At 35.8% G+C, this 24,626-nt stretch overlaps 1 protein-coding gene across 3 annotated transcripts in view; it reads left to right on the forward strand.

The window, feature by feature from the left end:
• The window catches only part of LOC134841082 (ATP-dependent translocase ABCB1-like), a 31,554-nt gene extending 10,621 nt beyond the window's left edge, over positions 1–20,933 (forward strand). For all 3 annotated transcript variants that reach the window (XM_063856863.1, XM_063856861.1, XM_063856862.1), the window contains exons 7-22: positions 1,297–1,421; positions 2,012–2,297; positions 2,541–2,651; positions 2,950–3,075; positions 7,652–7,855; positions 8,896–9,104; positions 9,196–9,335; positions 10,795–10,991; positions 11,217–11,537; positions 14,869–15,153; positions 15,474–15,574; positions 16,020–16,160; positions 16,483–16,639; positions 16,887–17,084; positions 17,231–17,602; positions 20,624–20,933. In XM_063856863.1, the coding sequence (XP_063712933.1) occupies positions 1,297–1,421; positions 2,012–2,297; positions 2,541–2,651; positions 2,950–3,075; positions 7,652–7,855; positions 8,896–9,104; positions 9,196–9,335; positions 10,795–10,991; positions 11,217–11,537; positions 14,869–15,153; positions 15,474–15,574; positions 16,020–16,160; positions 16,483–16,639; positions 16,887–17,084; positions 17,231–17,602; positions 20,624–20,827 (3,177 nt within the window). In that variant the 3' untranslated portion in view covers positions 20,828–20,933. The remainder of the gene's footprint in view (positions 1–1,296; positions 1,422–2,011; positions 2,298–2,540; positions 2,652–2,949; positions 3,076–7,651; positions 7,856–8,895; positions 9,105–9,195; positions 9,336–10,794; positions 10,992–11,216; positions 11,538–14,868; positions 15,154–15,473; positions 15,575–16,019; positions 16,161–16,482; positions 16,640–16,886; positions 17,085–17,230; positions 17,603–20,623) is intronic.
• The last annotated feature ends 3,693 nt before the right edge of the window (positions 20,934–24,626 follow it).

The raw sequence follows: 24,626 nt of genomic DNA on the forward strand, positions 1-24,626 counted from the left end.
CACTTTATAGAGCTGCTTTTTGTCGCGTTCTCGCTAGTTTTTGCGAAGCGAAGCTTTGTCTCTTTGCTTAACTATTTTCCCAGAATTAGAAATTCCAGGTTTACCATGTTGTTGTCAACGAGATTTTGAATGATCCTTTCATCAAACTTAATAATTACATCAAAAAGCAAGAAGATATATTTTTGCATTAGAAGTCATAATTTTCCTGACAAAAACTAGCATAAGTTAGAAATTTAACAAGCCTAACTTTTTTGGTATATTTTTAGGCGTTTAATTAAAACGCTAGATCGAAGACAACATCGGTGTCAGAACTCCCGACCCTTTTTACACTTGCGAGATCAAATGTCTCATAATCGGGAACTAGATTTTTCCCCCTAGGCACCTTTTCCCACGAATCTGCAAGAAAATGAACTTACTTGATTATTATTGAATCTTAAAACTTCCAGGCTGTTTACTACTTTGCTTACAGGTAACGCTGTTCCGTTTGCTCCCTAAGGTTTGGAGTTCGAGTCCTAGCCTGACTTTTCTTTCAGTATGTAGAAAATTGTTTATTTTTCGGAAAAATTGAATTGTCGGATTTATTTGTGTGTTTATTTTAAGTTTCCGAAGCATGATTTTTTTTCCGATTCAAACGAGTCATGCTATAATTGACAGTTTCGGATTTTGACAGTCTAAGTGTTTTTTTATTTGAAATGGGTTGGGCTAGAATTTCATCGACTTAGTCAACTTATTTTATATCGCTTGAACTACAAAAATCGATTTTAATTTTTTAAAACGAATGCAAGGTCGGTTTTGGGTTAACTTTAAGTTTTAAAATTTGATCGCTCAAAGTTTTCTATGACAGTTTATGGCGTTTTTTGGTTTCCGGTTCAATGGGAGTCCATTCTCTTTTTGTCGGCTTAGTGGCCGCTCGGTGAATACTAAAATTGTATTGAATGCTGATAGTTGTGTTTCTCGACTGTTTTTCTGAAATTGATTTTTTTTAAATATTTTTTCGACTGTTTTTTTCGTCTATACTTCTATTCTCTAGCTTGAAATGGTACACTTGCGTTGAGTTGCAAGTTTTGCTTCGTCTCTGTGCTTAATTTCCCCGCAATTTGTCGTCCTAATATTTTGTTCCTTGCTTCAGGAGGGTAGATTGATGTCATCCATTTCGCCGTAGTCGGTCCCACGTTTATCTCAGAACACTTATCATAAATGTTGCTAGTAATCGTTATAGAGATGCCCTGCAAGTTCATTTGATCACCACAATTAATTTCGGGCATTTTGTGGCTTTAAATGTAAGTTGCTTTGCAGGCAGCAGAAAGCGCAACTTCAGATGAGCAGGACGACGCTGGAGAAGCAGGCGCGGTTGCGGAATCCACTTTTTCGGCTATAAAAACTGTCGTCTCATTCAGTGGTCAAACCAGAGCCATAAACAGGTTAGATTTAGAGGCATTTGGAGTTCAAGCTACAGTTTTTAGGCAAAAAAAAAACTTGCAAATTTAAACTTATTTGGGGGTATTGAACCTCCCCTTCTAGGGTATCCTATCGATATTTCTCTAGAAAACTACTGTACAAGTGCCTCCGACCAATTTTCGTATTACAATAACAACTCGTAACTTTCAAAAAGCGACAATTTACTATAATAAATAAAAAGATTATACGAAATAAGTTGATTTAGCAATGCACAGCAATCAAACCGCCACGCCATAGCGGTTGTGGTATTCCATCAGGAAAGTTTCACGCAAAAACTAAGCATTGTATTCGGGTTAAAATAGTTTGACGAATTGTTGCTTTTGCACACTTGTTCGAGGTTTGGGGGTTCGAATCCGGAACACAGCAGTTTTGTTTTTCAAGGCTATTTTCCTTTCCTCGTTCACTTTTTGACCTTTTTAAAGCTACCGTGGGCATTTTGTCGCTAGTGTCGGCGAAGCTTTGCTTTTTTAAAAGTTTGCGCCGAATTGTCGCAGGCTACGAGTCGTCGCCATACCGTTGTTATTCCCAACTAAAAAGAGTTTTTGTTCTTCAGCTACAACAAAAGTCTGGCTGGTGCAAAATTTCAGTCGGCCAAGAAGACTATTCTAATGGGAGCTTTCTTGGGATTTGTGTTCCTGGTTGAGTTCATGGGGTATGGACTGGCATTTTGGTATGGTCCTCGTTTGATCGAAAGTGGTGAGTTGAAGCCTGGTGAGATGCTGACAGTGTTCTTTGCAGTTCTGGTCGGGGCTATGTCTTTGGGACAGTGCATAACAGCTCTTCTGTCGGTTTGGGCGGTCGGAAATGCAATGTCTTTTGTTACGACTATTATTAAAAGGGTTTGTATAATTAATTTGTTTTCAAGAAGGAAACAAATGGTTTATAATACAGAAATGATTCGAAAGAAAATGCCTTTTAGGTACCATTTGAGTGGTACCGAGTGCATTTTTCGTATTAATATGAGAGTCATATCATTGGGGGGATCGAATGTTTCTAAACGAAGCGACAGAAAACACTGATTAACATAAAAAAGCACAGTTGTTGACTGATTAAGAAAGAACTGATTAAGTTCTTTTTCGTAGAAACCGATCATTGACTCTGAATCTGAAGAAGGAGAGAAGTTGAGTTCGATCAAGGGGCAGATGGAGTTTGAAAACCTCAGCTTCGCCTACTCAACCCGAAAGGATGTGACTGTGAGTAAAATACTTATCATAACCAGCTATAGCCATACCTTCTTAAATTAATTTAATGAGGAAATTTCGTTTCGTAAGTATGAGGTTTTGGAACTAATTTATGTATTTCATCAAAAATATTTTTCTGTCAAAATTTAATCAATATAGGTGACGTTGCATATCATAATCGATCATTTGAAAGCTGTTTTAAATTTAATAGATTTGTTAGCAGTTTTTGTCTCTGTTTAAATTCGAAGAAGCTAATTTCAATGACAAATTGATCCTATGTTTTTGTAGTTTGAGTGGTTGTGGCGTTTAGGTTCTCAAGAAGTTCAACTTGAGTGTGGCGCCTGGCCAGAAGATAGCTCTGGTGGGGGCCAGCGGGTCTGGCAAGTCAACCATTGTGAATTTGATCCTACGATTCTACGAGTACCACCACGGATCTGTGAGTAGTTGACAGGGATGACCATTTAAATTAATAAACATTTTTGGATCTTATTAATCTTGTAACGAATCCTCTCCTCTATTCAGAAGGAACTGAACAGTTTTTCAGGTACAAAATGTTTGCTTGTGTAAATTAAATTCACTTTCACAAACCGTTTTTAAGCAAACCGTTGTCTACGTAACCTTCCACAATTCCCAATTATTCAATTCTGGACCCAGGTTATTCCGAGGGCTATTGGCTTTGACATAAAAGAAAGATTTTCTAGCATGATTTCGTGTTTATTTGTATGCAGATTGAGTTTGAAACGGTGTTTTGAAAAGAATTCAAAGGAAGAAAAATAGCGCAGTGAAACATACCAGTTGGTTTTTACACAAGCAATACGGGCGGCGGTGTTTCCAGCCTAACTCGCAATTATTGTTGCGACGCAAATATTGTTGCGATAAAATGTGCTCATTTTGAAGGTGTTCATTTTGATCAACAACCAGCTATTAAGTACAGCCAATGTTAAGGATATTAACACAGACTATTAACACAGACTGCTATTAGCGCGTAAGCGGAGATTTAATCCGTCATAGAAATCGTTCCAAATTGATTGAAGGAAGCTTATTTGCCACAATTGATTTGTCACTAGGAGAAAAATTTATCACTTAGTACTTAATATGGCGTGTGGAAGGAAGATTTTCACAAAAAGTTTCAAATTTAAAAAAAAAATCTCTTTTTCTTTAATTTTATTCCGGCTATTTTGCTCTAGTTTTTTTCGAGTTCGAGTTTTTTCCGGCTATTTTGCTCTATAAATTGAGTCATATTAGTTGGTAAATATATTTTTTTCAAATTGACGGGTACTGCTAATGCGTCATAATTAGCGTGTGTCACTTAAGAAATTTTGTAGACTCAAAGTTTTATTCATTCAGTTTTTCCCAGTAGCGTTATCGCAAACATCTAATCACAAGTTAATTGGGAATTTTCATAAATATACTGAAATTCTACCTGGGGACTATATGTTGCAAAATAATACGTTGTGACAATAAGAATTAATACATGGTGACTACTGGTGATTACTTAAAACATGGTGACCATTACGATTGATGCCTAATGATCCTCCATGGATTGCACACCTTTCCCTCATCATAGTGTACTGTATTATGCACACTCCTTACTTTTTACTATTTAGTTGAATTGAAAATGTAATTGGTCAAACTACAGATTTGTTGCGTTTTTACACTAGCTAATTTTAGTGAGCGTTAGAGTAATAGTCCGACTTTTTTTCTAACCTAAAGTAATATACCACTTCTTTTTTTCTAACCTAATGCGCAAATATTGGTGCCACTATTGGTGAAACCTTTACGGCTTTTTGATAGCATGTGTGTTGAAATTCGAATAGTAATAAGTTGTCACAGTTTATGCAATTTTATTTAATCAAATAAACCAAAAGAAGCTATTTGTTTCAAAAAAACACATAACAATAATCACAACTAGGTTTCAGAAATTCTCTGTCGATATATCTCGTATTTTTTCGAATTGCTCATTTTTTTTTTTACATATGTGGCTTTTTGCTTTCCATTTTGTTGCATGCAAAGTTAGTGTGGATACCTTCAGGTTGTTATGTTCTGAAGAATTGTGTATTTGGTGCCACTTTTGCTGCAAGGATTTGGCATTTTAATAGCATATGTAGCTGCTTTATTTGTTTAGTGTTTGCCAATTGTTAAGCATTAGTGGCTGAAAGGGAAGAGCGTGAGACGCCAATTCTCGAGGTCGCATAATTGAAGCCAATACGCAGCGATTTTTTTACTAATTCCGAGGCTTATTTCTATTTTTTTATTTCACTTCAGAAAGCTGCTTTTTTGTCGTGTTCTCGCTAGGTTTGCGAAGCTAAGCTTCGCCTCTGTGTTAACTTGTGTAGCTCTTTCGAATTTTCTTGAGATCCATTTCTTCAACTGATTATCGTTGCACCACTCGCGAAGAATTGAAGTCTCTATTGAAAAAATATTTGAAAATTTTTGCTGATATGAAAATCTTGGTTTAAATGAGAAAAATGTGCAGAGAAATTTTAAATGGAAATTTTAGATGTAAGACTGGTAGTTAGGAGATAACCGGGAGTAGTACTGGTTACGTCTCCCTCTTTCAATCGAAAGGTAGTATGGTTTAGGTGCCTTATTTGTTAATTATAATTTTTTTTTTGTTTTAGTGTCTTGTAATCCGGAACTACACTTTTTTTTGCTGTTATCAACTTTTCTTTAAAATTTTTTCTTGCTTTCCTTACTTGCTTTGTTATTGAAATTTAAGAACCTATAGTTTTGTTTTTACTTTGAGAGGTAACACCGTCGCCTTGATAAGCCCGACCGGACCTTGCTTTTCTCCAGTTTGTATGCAATTGAAGATTTTTTCCGGTAAAGATTGAATTGTCGGACCTTTTTTTCTGTTCAAGTTTTGTCGGCTCGGTTGCCACATCACGTATTTTGCTTGTGCTACAAGCAACTTTCATTGTAGTTGCAACTGCAACTTTTGTTTAATGTAGTTTCAGTGGGAATTTGAAAATTTATAGATTTTTTTTATAAATAAGTTTTTTTTCGGCTCGTCTGGTGTCTGCTCAAAGAATGTCGGCTTCGTTGCCACAACAGATTTTGCTCGGGCCGCAAGAAGTTTTCTTTGTAGTTGTAAGTGCAAGCGTTGCTCAATGTAGTTTTTTTTTCGGCTCAAGTTGTGTCTGCTCAAAGATCGCCGGCTTAGTTGCCTCATCATGGATTTTTCTTGTTCTGTAAGTGAAGTTGCAAGTATTGTGTAATGTAGTTAAATTGTTTTTTTTCCGGCTCCATTTCGGAAATCAACCTAATGCGCAAATATTGGTGCCACTATTGATGAAACCTTTACGGCTTTTTGATAGCATGTGTGTTGAAATTCGAATAGTAATAAGTTGTCACAGTTTATGCATTTTTATTTAATCAAATAAACCAAAAGAAGCTATTTGTTTCAAAAAAAACCTAACAATAATCACAACTAGGTTTCAGAAATTCTCTGTCAATATATCTCGTATTTTTTCGAATTGCTTATTTTTTTTACATATGTGGATTTTTGCTTTCCATTTTGTTGCATGCAAAGTTAGTGTGGATACCTTCAGGTTGTTATGTTCTGAAGAATTGTGTATTTGGTGCCACTTTTGCTGCAAGGATTTGGCATTTTAATAGCATATGTAGCTGCTTTATTTGTTAATAGTGTTTGCCAATTGTTAAGCATTAGTGGCTGAAAGGGAAGAGCGTGAGACGCCAATTCTCGAGGTCGCATAATTGAAGCCAATACGCAGCGATTTTTTCACTAATTCTGAGGCTTATTTCTAATTTTCTTATTTCACTTCAGAAAGCTGCTTTTTTGTCGTGTTCTCGCTAGGTTTGCGAAGCTAAGCTTCGCCTGTGTTAACTTGTGTAGCTCTTTCCAATTTTCTTGAGATCCAATTTTTCTTCAACTGATTATCGTTGCACCACTCGCGGAGAATTGAAGTCTCTATTGAAAAAATATTTGAAAATTTTTGCTGATATGAAAATCTTGGTTTAAATGAGAAAAATGTGCAGAGAAAAACTTAAATGGAAATTCTAGATGTAAGACTGATAGTTCGGAGATAACCGGGAGTAGTACTGGTTACGTCTCCCTCTTTCAATCGAAAGGTAGTATGGTTTAGGTGCCTTATTTGTTAATTATAATTGTTTTTTTTGTTTTAGTGTCTTGTAATCCGGAACTACACTTTTTTTGCCGTTATCAACTTTTCTTTAAAATTTTTTTTTGCTTTTCTTACTTGCTTTGTTATTGAAATTTAAGAACCTATAGTTTTGTTTTTACTTTGAGAGGTAACACCGTCGCCTTGATAAGCCCGACCGGACCTTGCTTTTCTCCAGTTTGTATGCAATTGAAGATTTTTTCCGGTAAAGATTGAATTGTCGGACCTTTTTTTCTGTTCAAGTTTTGTCGGCTCGGTTGCCACATCACGTATTTTGCTTGTGCTACAAGCAACTTTCATTGTAGTTGCAACTGCAACTTTTGTTTAATGTAGTTTCAGTGGGAATTTGAAAATTTATAGATTTTTTTATAACTAAGTTTTTTTTCGGCTCGTCTGGTGTCTGCTCAAAGAATGTCGGCTTCGTTGCCACAACAGATTTTGCTCGGGCCGCAAGAAGTTTTCTTTGTAGTTGTAAGTGCAAGCGTTGCTCAATGTAGTTTTTTTCGGCTCAAGTTGTGTCTGCTCAAAGATCGCCGGCTTAGTTGCCTCATCATGGATTTTTCTTGTTCTGTAAGTGAAATGGAGCCGGAAAAAAAACAATTTAACTACATTACACAATACTTGCGTCTGTTCAAAGATTGTCGGCTTTGTTTCCTCATCGCAAGTTTTTCTCTATTGCTAATGTAGTATTCAAATATCTGGTATCTATTCCTAAAATGAACTTATACCGAGACCCCGAACGTTTTAGGGGACCTTGTTGTTTTCTTTTTTTTCCGACTTATGTTTTTTTATGTTTGTGTTGTTCCGCAAATTTTGCAAAACACGTTTCGCCTCTTTGTTAAATTGAATATAATTTTATTTTGTGTGTAGATTAAACTAGACGGAAGGGAGCTGAAGAGTCTGAATGTAAAGTGGCTGAGACAGCAGATAGGAGTGGTGAGTCAGGAGCCCTCTCTGTTCGCATGTTCCATCAAGGACAATGTGCTCTACGGGCGGGAGGGGGTGACGGACCAGGAGGTGCGGGATGCGATTGAGAAGGCAAACGCAAAGCACTTCATCGATGGGCTTCCAAAGGTTGATATATTATATTTACACAAGCCAACTTGCGAGTCTAGTGTTACACCATCAGTTATACCATTGATTAGCAGTTTTCCACTAAATGTTACTTATTCAAAATGATTATCTTTCCAGGCATATTTTTTTGGATTTTATTTCTTTTTGCCGTTTTTAGAGCTAATTTTGTCGAGTTATTTGCTTGTGATTTTAAGATGCAGCTTGCTGCATATTTCATTTCAATCACTTTTTAGACAACATTTTTGCACAATTTTGCAGACGGAGTTTTTCTGTGTCAAGATTACTTGGTTTTGAAGCCAATAGAAAGCACATTTTAACCAGCTTGAATACTGAACTCATGGTAATTAAAATGTTGATTTTTTCAATCAAATTTGGCCAGCTCACTTTCTTATTTTTTCGTTGACCTGCCTATTAAATATCAAGATGTATAAAAAATTGTTGATGCCATTGGTTTTTCTACTGCTGATAAACTAAGAAACTAATTTGAAGAGAAATACGTGCGTAAAATTGGTACCACTTCATATATATATTCATATATGGTGACCAAGCATTAAATATAGTTTTGTCACACGCTGTGCTACTGCTGCATTTAAAATACCTGCTCTGTGTTTTTGTATTTTGTTATGACGGCTTCACGAAAAGCTGGTTGTCTTAGGTCAAGGAAAGCAAATTAAGGCCAAATTTGGTATTATGAAAAAGCGCTTTTGATACTAGGTCCAATTTGAAAATAAATCAAAAAAGTTCTCATTGTCGAGAAAAATTAGTCTGAGTTTCTCTGTTTTTCAGACTATATGACCAAAAATTTACAATTGACCCGTTGAGAGACTGAACTGATAATTTAGTTCATTTGCAATTAAAATATTATTTAAGCTAATATTCCCTCTATAATTCTATCGCCTTTGACTTAAAAAAACAGGATTCATGTGCATTTTTGGAAACCCGTTCGGAACATTCTATGATTGAGTCAAATGACAATTTGGAAAGGCGGTTTGAAAATTAAGGTATTTTCCTGTGGGTCGAATGATAGAAGATTTTTGCAGGGACTTGAAACCTTAGTGGGCGATCGTGGTTCCCAACTGTCGGGCGGACAAAAACAGCGAATTGCAATTGCGAGAGCTTTGGTACGCAACCCCAAAATCCTACTCTTAGACGAAGCAACGTCAGCATTGGACAGCTCCAGTGAGGTCATCGTGCAAGAGGCTCTTGATAAGGCATGTGCGGGAAGGACTACAATTGTAGTGGCTCACAGGTATAGTGGCCCTGATATAATTGCAAGTGTAGCTAATTTGTTTGGTAATGAACTGCGACTTATACCTCTATATCAAATAAACTTTAAACAGGTTGTCCACGGTTCGAGACGCGGACTTGATCGTGGCCATGGAACACGGAGAAGTGGTCGAGATGGGAACTCACAATGAGTTGTTGAAGAAGAATGGACTGTATGCAAATCTGGTGAAAGCGCAGACGTTAAATGAGGCGGGTTGGTCATAATCCTGATGTTTGGTGACCTACGAATACATGCAGTTCCTAGCAGATGAATCATATTGATCGTTAAAATGTCATTTCAATGCTCTTATTATGCCTAACATTAATATTTAGTACCATTTTGTCATTAGCATTCTATACGGGATTGTTCGAATCCCTGTCTTATCTTTTCGCAAAATTCTTAGATAGTATTTTAGGTTTCAGAAAACGCAGTGACGGTTGATTTTTTTAGGCCCTGTTCATAAGTTTTTTTTTCGCGAAAAGTCTGAAAATTAGTTTACACTCACAAATTGTTCAAATTTGCCAAAAGTTCAATTCAAATTCCGCTCTCCACCAGAAAAAAATAATGTAGTGGGAATTCAGTTTCTAAGTCATGTTTGATGTTTCTTTAGAAAACCTCATGATTTGTTTCAGTGGAGTGCGCAGAAATTTTTCTGGGGGGGGGGGGGCGGTTGGAATGATTTCTTTGACGGATTAAATCTCCGCTTATGCGTTAATAGCGCGAAATATATCGCGCGTTATTGTCCGAAATTGGCGGACCTTTTTTTAGTTTGACCAATTTGGTTTTCGTAGCTTTTCCAAAATACTACAAGGACCCTATTTTGTCAAAAATTTTCTGCGCCGCAGCCAAAGTTAAAAAAAACGGTAAAGTTATACCAAAGGGGGAATTATCTGGAAAAAATTGACAACCAGAAGCAGAATTTGCCCCCCCCCCCCCTCGGCATGCTACTGGTTTATTTGCATTGAATTTTTTTATTTTAGGAGTTAAGCGTTTTTCTTTTTGAGGTGACTGCAATTTCATTTGCTAAACTAACGAATAATTATGTTTTGCGGATCTTGTTAGCTATCCCACCCCCCCCCCCCCCCCCCCCCCCGGCTAAGAAACATAAAAGGCAAAGTAGTTTTGGTTTCTAAGAAACATAAGTGCAAGTAGTTTTGGTTTCAAATATAATTTAAAATCTTAGATTACCCAACGGAGTAAAAAATTTTCCTGGCCATCAGTTTTCTCAAATTGGGTTAGTTTCATCGATTAACTGTGATTGATTAAAGATTTTTTGAAGTGCAATACCTTTTTTTGTACTTTTTAGCTCAGTGCATCAACAGTCTATCAGATTTTGTCTGTAGTACGCATGAAAAATTTCTGCCCTGTGTTAAAGCTTTCTAAATAAATGGAATATCAGAACACCAGAACAGAATGTCAGACATTGGAATTGGATCATTTTGTATTAGAATAGTTGAAATAGACATAAAATACAGTAGATGAGAGGTAACTAGATGACTCTTGCGGAAGTACTTTTCCCTAATTTCTTTCGCCTTTGTTTGGAAGGTTGTGTAGGTTGATTTTATCCTGGATTTTTTCTATATTTTGTATGATTTTATCTGGAATTATTTTATCTGGGATGATTTTGACACTGTCCACTGGTAATATAATTGATCTCCCAACAATGTTGCAGAGTCGTCAGAGGAGAGAGCAGATGCAGTTGATGAAGATGGAGAAGAAGAGGAGAATGGAGCCCAAGTGACCTATAAGAAGGATGAAGTGGCAGTCCACATCAAGGACGGGAAAGACAAGCAACACGACCACAGTCCCAAGAAGTCTAAGAAAGACAAGAAAAAGAAAGATGACGATGATGGCGATGATAAGGAAGAGGTGAAGTGTTCAATGAAGACCAGATTTTTCTTTGTAAACGACGCTTAGCCTGAATCTCAACAAAGTTAACTAGCCTAAAACGTCGAAATTTTGGCGTCGAAAAGCAATTTTTTTTTTTTTGAAAATCCTAACTAAAAAAGTGCCGTTTTGTGATAGTTGAAGATTTTGAAGGTCACTGATATGGTCAACAATTGGCAACAACTAAAATAAAGTGATACGTTTCAGGAGGAACCGGCGCCGAGTTTTTTAGCGATTCTGAAGCTCAATGCCCCAGAGTGGTACCTGCTACTCATAGCTTGTCTGTTCGCGGTTCCTGCAGCAGGAGGAATTCCTGTGTATGGCATCTTCTTTGGCGAAATCATAGAGGTGTTCGCCCTGCCTGTTGACGAAATTCAGGAGGAGAGTAATTTCTGGGCCCTCATGTTCTGCGTGTTGGGCATGGTGGTGGGATTCGGAATGTTTTTCGAGTCGCTGTTCCTGGCCATGGCTGGAGTTCGAATGACGGAGCGTCTCAGATCGCAATCGTTCAGACAGATTCTGAGACAGGTGGGTTAATTGAGCAAAAAAAATTATGATATTCTTGGAATTTGATCGAGATGACATTAATTGTTAAAAGTTTACAGACAGTGAAGGAACGAAATAAATACAAATAGCCGACGAAGACAAAACATTTAAGATAACTCTAATGAATTCCAAGATATTTAATTGTACGATACTTGTCTTGGATCCTTCTTATTTTGGTTTTAACGAGCAATGCTTGTGTTATAGTATGAATTATTTTTTTTTTCCAACCTAAGTCGCAAATATTGTTGCGATAAAATGTGTTCATTTTGAAAGTGTTCATTTTGGTCAATAACGAGCTATTAAGTACAGCCAATGCAAAGGATTTTAACACAGACTATTATTGTTCCGACTTTCGAAACGAAAGTAACGGAATATTTGTGCTCGGGTTGGTTTTTTTCTTGAGACAAATTTCGACTTTTTAATTTGCCTTTTTTGACGAGATTTATCATTCAAAAATTATTGTTGTCCTGAGCTTAAATATGGAAATATATTTTACCTGTAATCATTTTTCATAAAGATATGGGGGTTTAGAAATTGCCTTTTTGGCCAATTTCGGACAATAACGCGCGATATATTTCGCGCTATTAACGCATAAGCGGAGATTTAATCCGTCAAAGAAATCCTTCCAAATTGGTTGAAGGAAGCTTATTTGGCATAATTGATTTGTTTCTAGGATCGAAATTTATTTTTTTTTGTACTTAATATGACGTGTGGGGGATGATTTTTACAAAAAATCTCAAATTAAAAAAAAAAAATTTTACATTTAATATTTTCATGTTATTACTGCTCCATAGACTGCTCTATAAATTGAGGCATGTTAATTGGTAAATTTCTTCTTTTCAAATTGACTGTTATTTCTAATGCGTTATAATTGGCGTGCGTCACCTAAGAAATTCAAAGTTTTACTCATTTAGTTATTCCCAGTAGCGTTATCGGTCATATTTTTGCTTGTGTATGCGAAGTGCAACTTCGCCATTGATTTTTAAGCAAAAATATTTAATTTTGTGATAAGTTGCCTTTTTGTGATGAGTTGATTGATTTTCATTGTTCGATAAAATCCTGTTTCCAGGAACATTTTTTTATGCGTGTACTGGTTGCTGTAGAAATCTTTGTAAACTATTTTTTCGTTCGTTCGTTCGTATTTTTTATTTGTAGTTGATACTGTTTTTTTGCTAGTGGTGAAATTTTGACACTCATAGTAGGCTTTTCCAGCGTAATGATGAGGTTTTCTGATATCGCAATCAAACTCTGTGTTGTAAAAGACTGGTTAAAAAGCATAGGTTTAAAATTAAAGGGGACAATTTTGCTCAGCTTGAAAATTTTTTTGATAAGCTTTGCAATTTTTTGAAATGCTTTTTTCCATATAATTCTTTGGTTGTTAATTCGAACTTGTATTTATTTACCAAAAAAAATCTTGTTCGCCTTTTATTCTGAACGTGGTGTATTGTTTCTTGTTTTGTTAAAATGTTCCAAACTTATATAAATCCCTTGTCGTTTTTTATGCGTGTACTGGTTGCTGTAGAAATCTTTGTAAACTATTTTTTCGTTCGTTCGTTCGTATTTTTTATTTGTAGTTGATACTGTTTTTTTGCTAGTGGTGAAATTTTGACACTCATAGTAGGCTTTTCCAGCGTAATGATGAGGTTTTCTGATATCGCAATCAAACTCTGTGTTGTAAAAGACTGGTTAAAAAGCATAGGTTTAAAATTAAAGGGGACAATTTTGCTCAGCTTGAAAATTTTTTTGATACGCTTTGCAATTTTTTGAAATGCTTTTTTCCATATAATTTTTTGGTTGTTAATTCGAACTTGTATTTATTTACCCAAAAAAATCTTGTTCGCCTTTTATTCTGAACGTGTGGTGTATTGTTTCTTGTTTTGTTAAAATGTTCCAAACTTATATAAATCCCTTGTCATGATTGAATTTGTATGGAATGTCGAATAAAATAGTTCAATAAATGAGTGATTTTCTTCTCCAAAATATCTTAACATTGGCTAGTTTACTCGTCGAGACTAAGGGGTTTTATTTTGCTCAATCGCGCTCTCAATTTTGATTTTTCGCGTTCTGACTTCGAAAATTTTCCAGTTCATTTTCATTCTTTTTAAACAGCAATAAAGGCAGTGAAGACACTTTTATAGGTCTTGGTGATTCTTTGTTTTTTTTTCAGGTAAACGTCCTAAAATTTATTGATTCTCATTTTTGATTTTTCGCCTTTTTAATTTCGGGTAAAAATCTTGTAATTAGCTTATTCTCAGTTTTGATTTTTCGAGTTCTGACTTCGAAATTTTCCAGTTCATTTTCAATCTTTTTTAAAGAGCAATAAAGGCAGTGAAGACACTTTTATAGGTTTTGGTGATTCTTTGTTTTTTTTTCAGGTAAACGTCCTAAAATTTATTGATTCTCATTTTTGATTTTTCGCCTTTTTAATTTCGGGTAAAAATCTTGTAATTAGCTTATTCTCAGTTTTGATTTTTCGCGTTCTGACTTCGAAAATTTTCCAGTTCATTTTCATTGTTAAGAGTAGGGTAAACTCCACTTAAAAAGTCACCTATTATACCAGTTCTCAAATTGAGTCGATGTTATCAAATAAATTTTAATCATAAATCGATCTTGAAATTCAGAGAGCCTGAATGCTATCTGGTTTTTTTTGTTTCCTTGCGTTCATTACTTTTCTAACTGTCAGTTGACTATGTGTGTTAGCAATTTTAGTTTATCTGGAAACCTTGGTGAGCCATGTATTCGTTTTTTTTATTGTAGTCATGATGATGCTATTCCATCTGTCGCATCCTTAAGTGCCCAAGCAGGTATTTAGGGGCCAATGGTTTATTTTTCTCAAAGTAAGGAGACTTTTTAGTTTTTATGCCGGGTAATATATCTGAAAAAAAACATCTCCTGGTAGAATGTTTTAGGCCTAAAATAATTGAAATTTTTTGGTTTGAATAAGAGTTCACCTAGTTTGATTTCGTTAATACATTGTCAAACGAGTTTTTGTCAATGAAACATCAAAAACTGTTTTTACTGTTAATAAACTATTCGTAGTTTTTGGTAATTTTTTTGTGTCATAAATAAAAAGTCATGACTACTATGTAGCAATGAATTACTACTTACTACTAATTAGCAAATTATTACTCATGTGCTCGTTAATTTTGAAAAACAAGGCATATTCTTTGGACAAATTTTGAAATATTCTCATTGGGAACTTCTGTATGACAATTATCCGAATGGTATTGAAAGATTATTGGACAAAATGTTTTGTACCTATGGCTTTGGCATGTAGTTGATATGAAACAAAAGTTTTTTTTTGGATATTTAGGACATGGCTTTCTTTGACAAGGAAGAAAACTACGTTGGCCAATTGACAACACGATTGGCAAAGGACACCGCACAAATTCAAGGGGCTTCCGGTTTCAGACTGAAGACCTTAGTGGAATCAGTGGCGAGTTTGCTAACTGGAGTGGTGGTGGCCTTCATTTTTGGATGGCAACTGGCATTTGTGATTTTGGCCATAGTTCCAATCATCGGACTCTCCGCAGGAATCCAAATGAAGTTTGCCAGCGGCTTTTCAGTTTCAGCTGAAGGTCACAAGGGGGAGGCCCAGGTTAAGTGTTTTAAATATATGTTCTATGAGAAATTGAAACTCTTTTGCAGTTTCCCACCCCCTTGTAAATTAACCAAAAATTAGATTGTTTTAATAGTGTTCTAACGGCAATTTGCATGTTAAAAGAATATTTTCAAATCTGTTAGCTTGTTCTCAATGACTTTTTTTATTAGTTTCATTATGATTTGTATCAGCGGAAGCCATTCAACTTCAAAATAGCTATTGAGAAATCAAATTTCAGCAAAACCAAATCGGGAGTTGGAAGAGAGCCGAAATTGAACATGTAAGCGTAGATGAGTAACTTGAAAACTGTGTTCTAGATTGTGACCGAATCAATATCAAGTATCCGAACTGTCCAAAGTCTCAACCTAGAAATACGTCTGGCAGATTTGTTTGTCGTGTCACTCACAAAATCACACAAGTAAGAATGAGCATTCCACGCTGCTTACTGTTTTCGGATCCATGCTTTTCATGCCCTTGTTGAGATACCTAAAGTTACCAGTGAGATATCATGACCTCCTCTTTTTGAAAAATTGTGTACTATTCTGGAGGAACTTAGTTATGACATCCTGAATAGTAACTGATTCAGGGGTAATCCCCCCCTCCTAGCCACAGGGATTCGACCCCTGGACCACCGAAAGGGGTTACGTTTGGTACTATTTTACGTTAGTGGATTTAGGGGTGAATCCCCCTCCTCGACTCAAAATTTCGACCCCTGGAACACCCAATGGATCCCCTTCGGTACTGTTTTACGGTATCCGCTTCTGGTCAACCCATTCTATAAATTTGAAAATTGCACCCTCTCCTTTTTCAAGAAAATCCTGATAGAGACCCGTGCTTGCTCATGTGTATTGATGTGATTTCAGGAAAAATCTCGTGATGGCCCATGTGTTTGGAGTAGCCCAGTGTATCAGCCAGGGCATGTTCTTTTTCGTGTTTGCGGCCACTTTCAGGTTCTCCGCCTTCCTCATCACAGAAGGACACATGAGCTCACCTGACGCTTTCAGGTGCGTGCTTTCATCAGTTGTTGTTGTTGTTTTTTAGCCCGGACGTGGTTTTTAGGTGCTCATTGATTGAGTTTTGCATGATAATCTGATATATATAGTCTGCTTTCATGCTATTAAGGTTCAGTTGGTGTTTCAATTCGTCAATTTTAGTTTTCCTTTTAAGTGATTTTGAAGTTGTTTGTTTTTGAACAAACCAGAATACGTCTGTACATCTAATTACATAATCTTTTTATGAGACAAAAGCAAGTTTGCACTAGCAGATAAGTAGTTGCTTTTTTAAATGTTCTTTCTACGGATTAATACTCTGAATGGGAATGCTTAGGGTCATATTCTGTCTGGTGTTTGCTGCTTGGGGAGTGGGGCAGTCAATGTCTATGGTTCCCGACTACGAGAAGGCGAGACGTGCTGCCCTTTCGATCACCAAACTACTCGCATATGAGCCCAACTTCGACAACTTATCAACACAGGGCAAAAGTCAGGTCAGTTTGTCTAAAATGTCTGTATGCAGAGTCTTGGTAATGTAAATTTAATAGTATTTTGAATAACTAGTGCGCATTTTCTACCAATTATACCGTTTTTGGTATCCAAAATATTTTAAATCTACTTGTGTTCTAAATATAGAAACGCCTTTAAATTTATTTTTCCACAGCTCAAAATAATTAATCTGAGCTGTGCGATTATATAATTATTTTTTTAAAAAGGTTTCACGGCCTTGAGTTGTTTCAGAGAGGTGAAATTGGGATGATAGAATTGAAGGATGTGCACTTCCGCTATCCATCGAGGTCCAACGTAAAAATCCTCCGTGGTATGAATCTGAGTGTGAAAAAAGGAACGACAGTGGCATTGGTCGGACCCTCTGGCTGTGGTAAATCCACTGTCATGCAACTGATCCAGCGCTTCTATGACGTCGAACACGGAAGTGTTGTAAGTTCCACTGAGCATTTATAATGATTCTAAAGAAGTTTGCTTCCAAAAGAAAATATAATTGCAGTAGCTACTAAATGTCTGTAGCATTAATTGTCCTATCCGATCGGTCATTTAAGAAGATAAATTTTCATTAATTGTCTCAGATGATTGACGGCCAAGACATCCGAGAATTCAACATCCAGAGTCTTCGACGCAAAATGGCTATTGTAAGTCAGGAGCCGACCTTGTTCAACGAGACTATTGCCAATAACATCCGCTACGGTGCACTTACAGAGAACGGCCAGTTCGAGCCCAAACTGAAATATGACGATGTTGTTCGTGCAGCCAAGAAGGCGAATATTTGGAATTTTGTCGATTCTTTGCCATTGAAAATGGAGACAAATGTTGGGGACAAGGGAACACAGTTGTCAGGTGGTCAGAAGCAGAGAGTGGCTATTGCCAGGGCTCTAATGCGGGACCCGGAGATATTGTTACTGGACGAGGCCACTTCTGCATTGGACAGTGAGAGCGAAAAGGTAAACCCCAAAAATATATTTAGAAGGGTTCTTAGGCTTTCAGATATTTTAATTCATTTTCTGTCGATTCATTTCTTCCAGTTTTTGTTCCGAGCACTGAAAGGCGTATTTTTGGTGTCTTCGGGCGTGTTAAAGTTGTCTTCGGGGGTGTTAAAGTTGTTTTCTTTATGATGATGATCGTCTAATTTTTTCACGTCTTTCGTGACTCAGATGTGACAATTCAGCCCTCATATCGACTATCGATCATTAATCCAGAATCTTTTCACTGGCCAGTCCTCAGCTGACCCAAACGACGAATGATGAACACTGTCACTTTTTTGTATGCGTCATTCGACTGGGTCAAGTTAAAATACGCACTTTTTCATATACAGCCCTCAACCGGGTCAAATTATAATCCAAAGAAAAATGTTTGAAAATTAAAATATGCTTCAATTTTGGCATCATCTGAACTTCTTCTTTCTTCCCATTAAGTTTTTTGTGAGTTAAAAAAGCTATTCTAAAATCGAGGGCCAGTTCTTGGATATCCGAAGGGTTTAGATGTAGCCCATCCTTTCAAGTATGGTGCCTGTATCGTTAACTCTTATGATCATTCATTGGTGCATTCATTTCTTTGGGGACATCTACATAACATTGGTTTCATCTTCGGATGGTCTTGCTTTTCCCTTTTCGTCCAATCAAATCCTTTCTTCCGATATTGAAACCCTCAAACGTCAGAAAGTCAGCCAGATAGATTATTTCATTAGATTTTTACCGGGTCTGTTAATCTGGCACCTGCTTCATGCTTAAGGTTTTTAGTACCTCCCATTATGATAACGTTCTTCTTATGCGAATCCTTCAATTCTTCTGTTATTTTCTCGGTAAATAAGGTTCAATTAGCTCCACCGGGACAAGAGATAGTAACCCGTACCGAACTTTTTGGCCATAATCATATCTGATCATTGTAAAATCATGCAAAATTCATGTCTGTAACAGATGTGCAGCATGTCTATATTCGGCATGCACATACCTGCATCAGACATGCATCAGGTGTGCTAACTGAAGATATGCTCACACCTGCAGCATGCATGATCATGCCTGAACTGAACATGCTCACACCTGCAGGATACATGATCATACCTGAACTAAACATGCTCACATCTGCAGGATACATGATCATGCCTGAACCGAATATACTCACACCTGCAGGATACATGATCATGCCTGAACTGAATATGCTCACACCTGCAGGATACATGATCATGCCTGAACTGAATATGCTCACACCTGCAGGATACATTATCATACCTGAACTAAACATGCTCACATCTGCAGGATACATGACCATGCCTGAACCGAATATGCTCAAATCGGTATCTTCAGTATTATAAGATAATTAAAGAAATGGTTAAATTGTAACAACATCATAAGCTCAGCTTGATAATGTGACACTTTACTTCAAATTTTTAGTTTTTTTTTTTTTCAGATTTTTTCTGACATCGGTGAAGTTTTTTGTTGAAAATTGACTGTAGTGGGTAGATGCATCTTTCTTTAATTGCAAGCAGGGAGTCGTTGGTAGTGGGGCGTGTGGATACTTTTCTCTGTTTCCTGTCAACATAAAACTAATTGTTAGTCAAAACTTTTAACTAAATTAAACAAAATTAAATTTCATTCAAAAGTATTTGCGCTCGGGGTAGGTTTTTTTCTCCAGAAAAATTTTGACTTTTTAACTAGCCATTTTTCCAAAAAAAATATATCAACCAAAGGGTTTTGTTGTCATGAGCTGTACCGCAGTTTTGAAAGTTTTTAATTTATTCGCAATTATTGTGGCTACTGGTTTGCGAAAATTTAAAGATTTTTATGTTCCAATCAAATTTTGCAAAAAATCATGCGTTAAAAAGTAGTCGCATATTTGCTGTTAATTTATTTAATGAGATTAATAGTATCAACCAATCAAATCTTTTTAATTTATTCGCAATTATTGTGGCTACTGGTTTGCGAAAATTTAAAGATTTTTATGTTCCAATCAAATTTTGCAAAAATCATGCGTTAAAAAGTAGTCGCACATTTGTTGTTAATCTATTCAATGAGATTAATAGTATCCACCAATCAAATCTTTTTAATTTAATCGCAATAATTGCGGCTATTGGTTTGCGAAAATTGAGGGATTATTGGCCAAAAAATTTTGTGACGAATTGCTTTAATTAGTTCAAACCTGGGGATATTTAGTTTTTTCGACTATCCCTCCCGTTGACCCCCTGAAACTAACCTGACGTCCTCTTTTTTGGGATGTAGATGCAATACAGCTTCCTTCATTTGAAGATATTTGACTCGAGGAGGTAAATTTGGATAAGCTTATTTCGAAGAAAATTTGAAAAAGTGAATTTTTAACAACAAAGACCAATTAGTCAAGATACGAAGTAATGTATAAATAAATATGAATTTGTCAAGTTTTCAGTCAGGCGTTATCATGTCTGCGGCAGGCATGAACATGTTTCACTCAGGTCTGATCATGTAAGATCCAGGTACGACCATGTCTGTAGAAAAATACGCATGCTCACTTGTGAACAGCCCTGCATAATGGGGGAACAGTCCTGAGAATATTCTGTCCCCTGCTAAATGGATGATCAGCCGTGAAATGGCACGAAAAGTTCAGTACGGGAAGTGACTCTCGAAACAAGTTGCCATCCACCAGACCAGCGAAGATCCCAACAATACAGGTGTACCAAAAAAATTGTGCTCATCTTAATGGTTTTGAAACGGAATTAAAAATATACCTATTGAACCGGCTTTCTCAAATTGAGTCTACTTTATCAACAAATTGTTAATCATAATTGGATCTCGAAATTCAAAAGTCTTAATGCTATTAATGCATTCTTTTTTTGTTTCCTTGCGTTCATTACTCCGACTGTCAGTTGGCTATATTTTTATGATTGTGGTCGGAACTCTCTGTTCTACTTGTTTGTGTAGCCCTATTGCTAAAAAAATAATGGTAAGATTAATAAGTGTGAATAACTAAATTAATAATAATTATTTGTTCATTAGATTGTACAACAAGCCCTGGATGAAGCGCGTAAAGGTCGCACATGTTTGGTGATTGCTCACAGACTCACGACTATTCAGGCAGCCGATGAGATTATGGTGGTCGATCAGGGCGCTGTTGTGGAGCGAGGCTCCCATGACCAACTGATTTCAAAAGGAGGAATGTATAAGCAGTTCTGTGATGCGCAGAGTCTGAAATCTACTTAAATAATTATCCAATCTATCTTCAAAAATGTTTGTTCACCAAATATGTTGATTAGTGTCAATGAGCGAACTGAAGACATTTATGTCGAGTGACTTTTCTTCACTTTTTATGGGAAATTTTTAAAGATGCTCAAGCTGAGTCAATTTAAACAAAGAAGTCTCAATCATAAAAAATCTTAAAATACACAGAGCCGCAAGGCTTATATTTTTTTAGTATAGAGAGGCTTCGAAAAAAATCGGTCTTTTTTTGGTTTTCTTGAGTTCATTGACATTTTTTCAACTGTCTGTTGGCTATGTTAATATTTTTCTATCTTCATTTAAACCTTCTTTTTCTATGTTCATTTGATTTGAAATAACTGAATGTTCAGATTTGTAAATTGCATTAAAATTGTCTATCCTAACAGAATTATCATATCATTTAGCTTTACTTGTAAATATTTTAGAAAATAGTTTTTTACCGCAGAATACATCAATAATTTAACTTTTTATTAGTTTATAATTTACTCCTTTCTAAAAGTGAAAGATGACCGAATCGTGAATCAGCATTTATCGGAAAACAGTTTTTTTATATTGGGTCTTTGAAATTCTTAGTATAATTGTATTGTTGTTTTTTGTACAATTTTTTAGAGGCTGGCAGATCCACAAGTTTTATCGACGATATTGATTTTTTCAGCTCGAAAAGCAACAGCAGTATAGAAACTCTGTTTTGTGCACTTCTTGGCTATTGTGACGAGGTTTACACCGATGAACATAATACACTCGAAATTTGATAACATAGCAAATTGAGTGTTAGATTATCGTTCCGACCACGTAACGAAGGGAAGGGAAGGAGCGCACTATGGCGTAGGGTGTACTTTGGCAATCTCAATGAGTGTAGAGAATACAATTAAAAGGCAGTGATGTTTGTTTTCAAGATTCTTAAACATAGTGAATACTTTTATATAGATCTTGGTGGTTTTTGTTCCGACCATTGAAATTGAACAGGAACTTTGAATTCGGGTGTTTTTTAGCTTTTTCTTTTTCAGGCAAAACCGGGTACCAGAAATAATCATCGGAAAGGGTCGACTGTTATACCAAATTGGAGCCCTTTCAGTCGTGATTCGAAAAAGATTAAAAATTCTTGATTTTTAGTCCAATTTAGGGCAAATAAATCGGGCGAGAAAAATTGCATTAGCTTATATATGTTTAATTTAAGCCCTAAAAACTTACGATTCAAAATATTTTTACAAAAAAAAAATGAATTGAATTTTCTTGTCTATTTTTTTGTTCTAGTCATTTTATTAGAAAAATGTGTTCTATAAGCTTTTTTTACTATGACTGTCGTGTATACCTAAACTCTAGTTTCACGTTTAGATTTTTTTTATCACACCACGCAGAAAAAACTATATTATATGAAAAAAAACATCTCTTCAGTATTTTTTAAGACTATGGTCGGAACATACTGTGCAAGCCGGCTATCCTTGCATATGTTTGTTTTTGTTTTTCTTTGGCCAATGTTTTTATAGTAGAACGCTAAATTTTGATTTTACGCCGTTTGACTCTTTGTTTCTGAATAAGTTCACTTCATTTCCTTTGTTGAAAGGAAGGCAAACTCTTTTATCGAACAACAAAAGCTTAAAGGTCACTGAAAGCGTGATCGAATTATGGTTTCCAACGTGGATTTATATTTTTACACTTGCGAAGCGAGTTTATTAGTACGAACCTTCTTTTTTCCAACTTCATGGTGCGGCACCCAAATAATGGTGAGGCACCTTCGCAGTTTTTTTTGATAGCATGTGCTTTGACATTCGAATAGTAATAAATTAACACAGTTCATGCATTTTTAATTCAGCAAATGAACCGGAAAAAAATGATTTGTTTCAAACAACAACGATAATGAAATGCGCATTTGAAATGCATAATTTATACATAGTATGGCTTTATGCTTTGCGAGTTGTTACATGCAAAATTGAGTCTATTTGTATTTAGTGCCACTTTTGCAGAATCGATTTGGCAAGTTATTAGCATATGTAGCTGCTTTATTCGTGACTAGTGTTTGTCGGTTGTTAAGCTTGCGTGGCTGAGTGGATAGTGCGTGCGACTCAAAATCGCTTAATTGCAGTAGGTCGCAGATTTGAATCGTACCAGTAGCCGGGTTTTTATCTCGAGGCTTATTTCTACTTTTTATTATTTCAATTGATAGAGCGGCTTTTTGGTCGTGTTCTCGCATGTATATGGCCTCTGTGTCAAATTTTCCAGCGGAATAAAAAAATTTACTTATTGATCCAGTTTTCTCAATTGGTTTATTTTTTTTATCAAAAAGTGTCAATCATAATTTGTTCGAAAAATTCAAAGAGCTGTAGGGTCAAGATTTTTTTTGAAATTTCAAAGTTGAGATTTTTCAAACATATGTGAGTATATTTTTTTCTCTTGCGTTCGTTGACGTTTTTATAACTGTATGTTTGCTATGTTCCACCTACCAATTTTAGAAACTGTTATGTCTTCGATATTAAAAACATAATTTGAAATTGGGATCATTAATATGAACCAAGTATTAGTTTTCTGCAACATGTTAATCCATCTCAAAAATCATTCTAATTCAATTTGAGTCGCGCTCTTTGGCCTTATCGGCTTAAGACAGCTAGGCTTTGGAGCTTTCAGTCAATTTATTTTTTGGTAAGGCCTTACTAGACAAGAAATATAGCTTTATTAAAAGAATGTGTACTGAAAATTATAGTCGAATTTTCACAAAAAAAGCAAAAAATTTGTTTATCTTTTTTCATTTTTTTTAAAAAAGCTATTGCATATGTTAAAATGCAGTTGAAACATTCAGGGTTTTGTTGAAGTTTGTGCTTGGTTAGACAGCGGAGCAAACGCACGCGTGGTGTATGCGAAATGCATCTTCGCAGTTGGGTATAACTAGCCGAATCAAATGAGATATTTTTGAAATTTTTGCAAGTCAGTCATTTTTATCTGTTTTATGTAATTTATTTCTCGAATTTTGTCTGTTGGCTGCATATTTACCTATATTTTAAAAGTTTTTTTGATTGAATAAGGAGTTTCTCTGGCTCGCAGGTGATACAAAGCTACGCTTCGTTCGAAAGCGTTTTTACAAGCCCTGTTTGAGGTTTTATCCTTCACATAAGTTACAGACAATCAAAACCTTGTTTTTTTATTAACAAACTTTTAATGTAATGTAAAATTAAAAATATTACTTTTTAATTTATGGAGCTACGGAAAATCACTTTTTCAGCGTTTAACTTTTTCATTGGTGAGTTTCCGAAGAAAACCGTGATCAATCCGTGTTCAACTTTTCGAAACAGTTAGACACAATGGCGCGAAGCTCAGCTTCGCCTCTGTCTCTAAATGTTTCGAAACATTTAGAAACAGCTTCACTTCGCGGTTATTCTCGACTGAGTTTTTATATTAAAAATGAAGATCTCGTGTTCTAATTGTTACTGTGCTTTGGTATGGTATGGCTGAATTGTGAATACTTTTCTAAACAAATTTGGTCTGAGGAAATAACCTTGCTAATGCATCCGAATTTCTTGCACCAGAAGTTTTCCAAGTCGAGATAAATAGAGAACCGATATCAGAGATTCTGAAAACAGAGCAGTAGCTCTCCTTAAGTTCTCAATAACATGGTACATACTGTTTAGATAACAATCATAAATGTCATATTTATTCAAAAACAATTTGTTTTTATTTCATCATTAGTCTGAGTCTAATTTTTATTTTGTTTCATCGTTCATTGAAACCAAAACTTTACTACGAGTTCATCAAAATCATCTGCCACGCAAATCAGTAGTTTCATTCCTAGTTG

The sequence above is a fragment of the Symsagittifera roscoffensis genome, chromosome 3 (assembly GCF_963678635.1).
Source record: "Symsagittifera roscoffensis chromosome 3, txSymRosc1.1, whole genome shotgun sequence".
Taxonomy (NCBI): Eukaryota; Metazoa; Xenacoelomorpha; order Acoela; family Convolutidae; genus Symsagittifera; species Symsagittifera roscoffensis.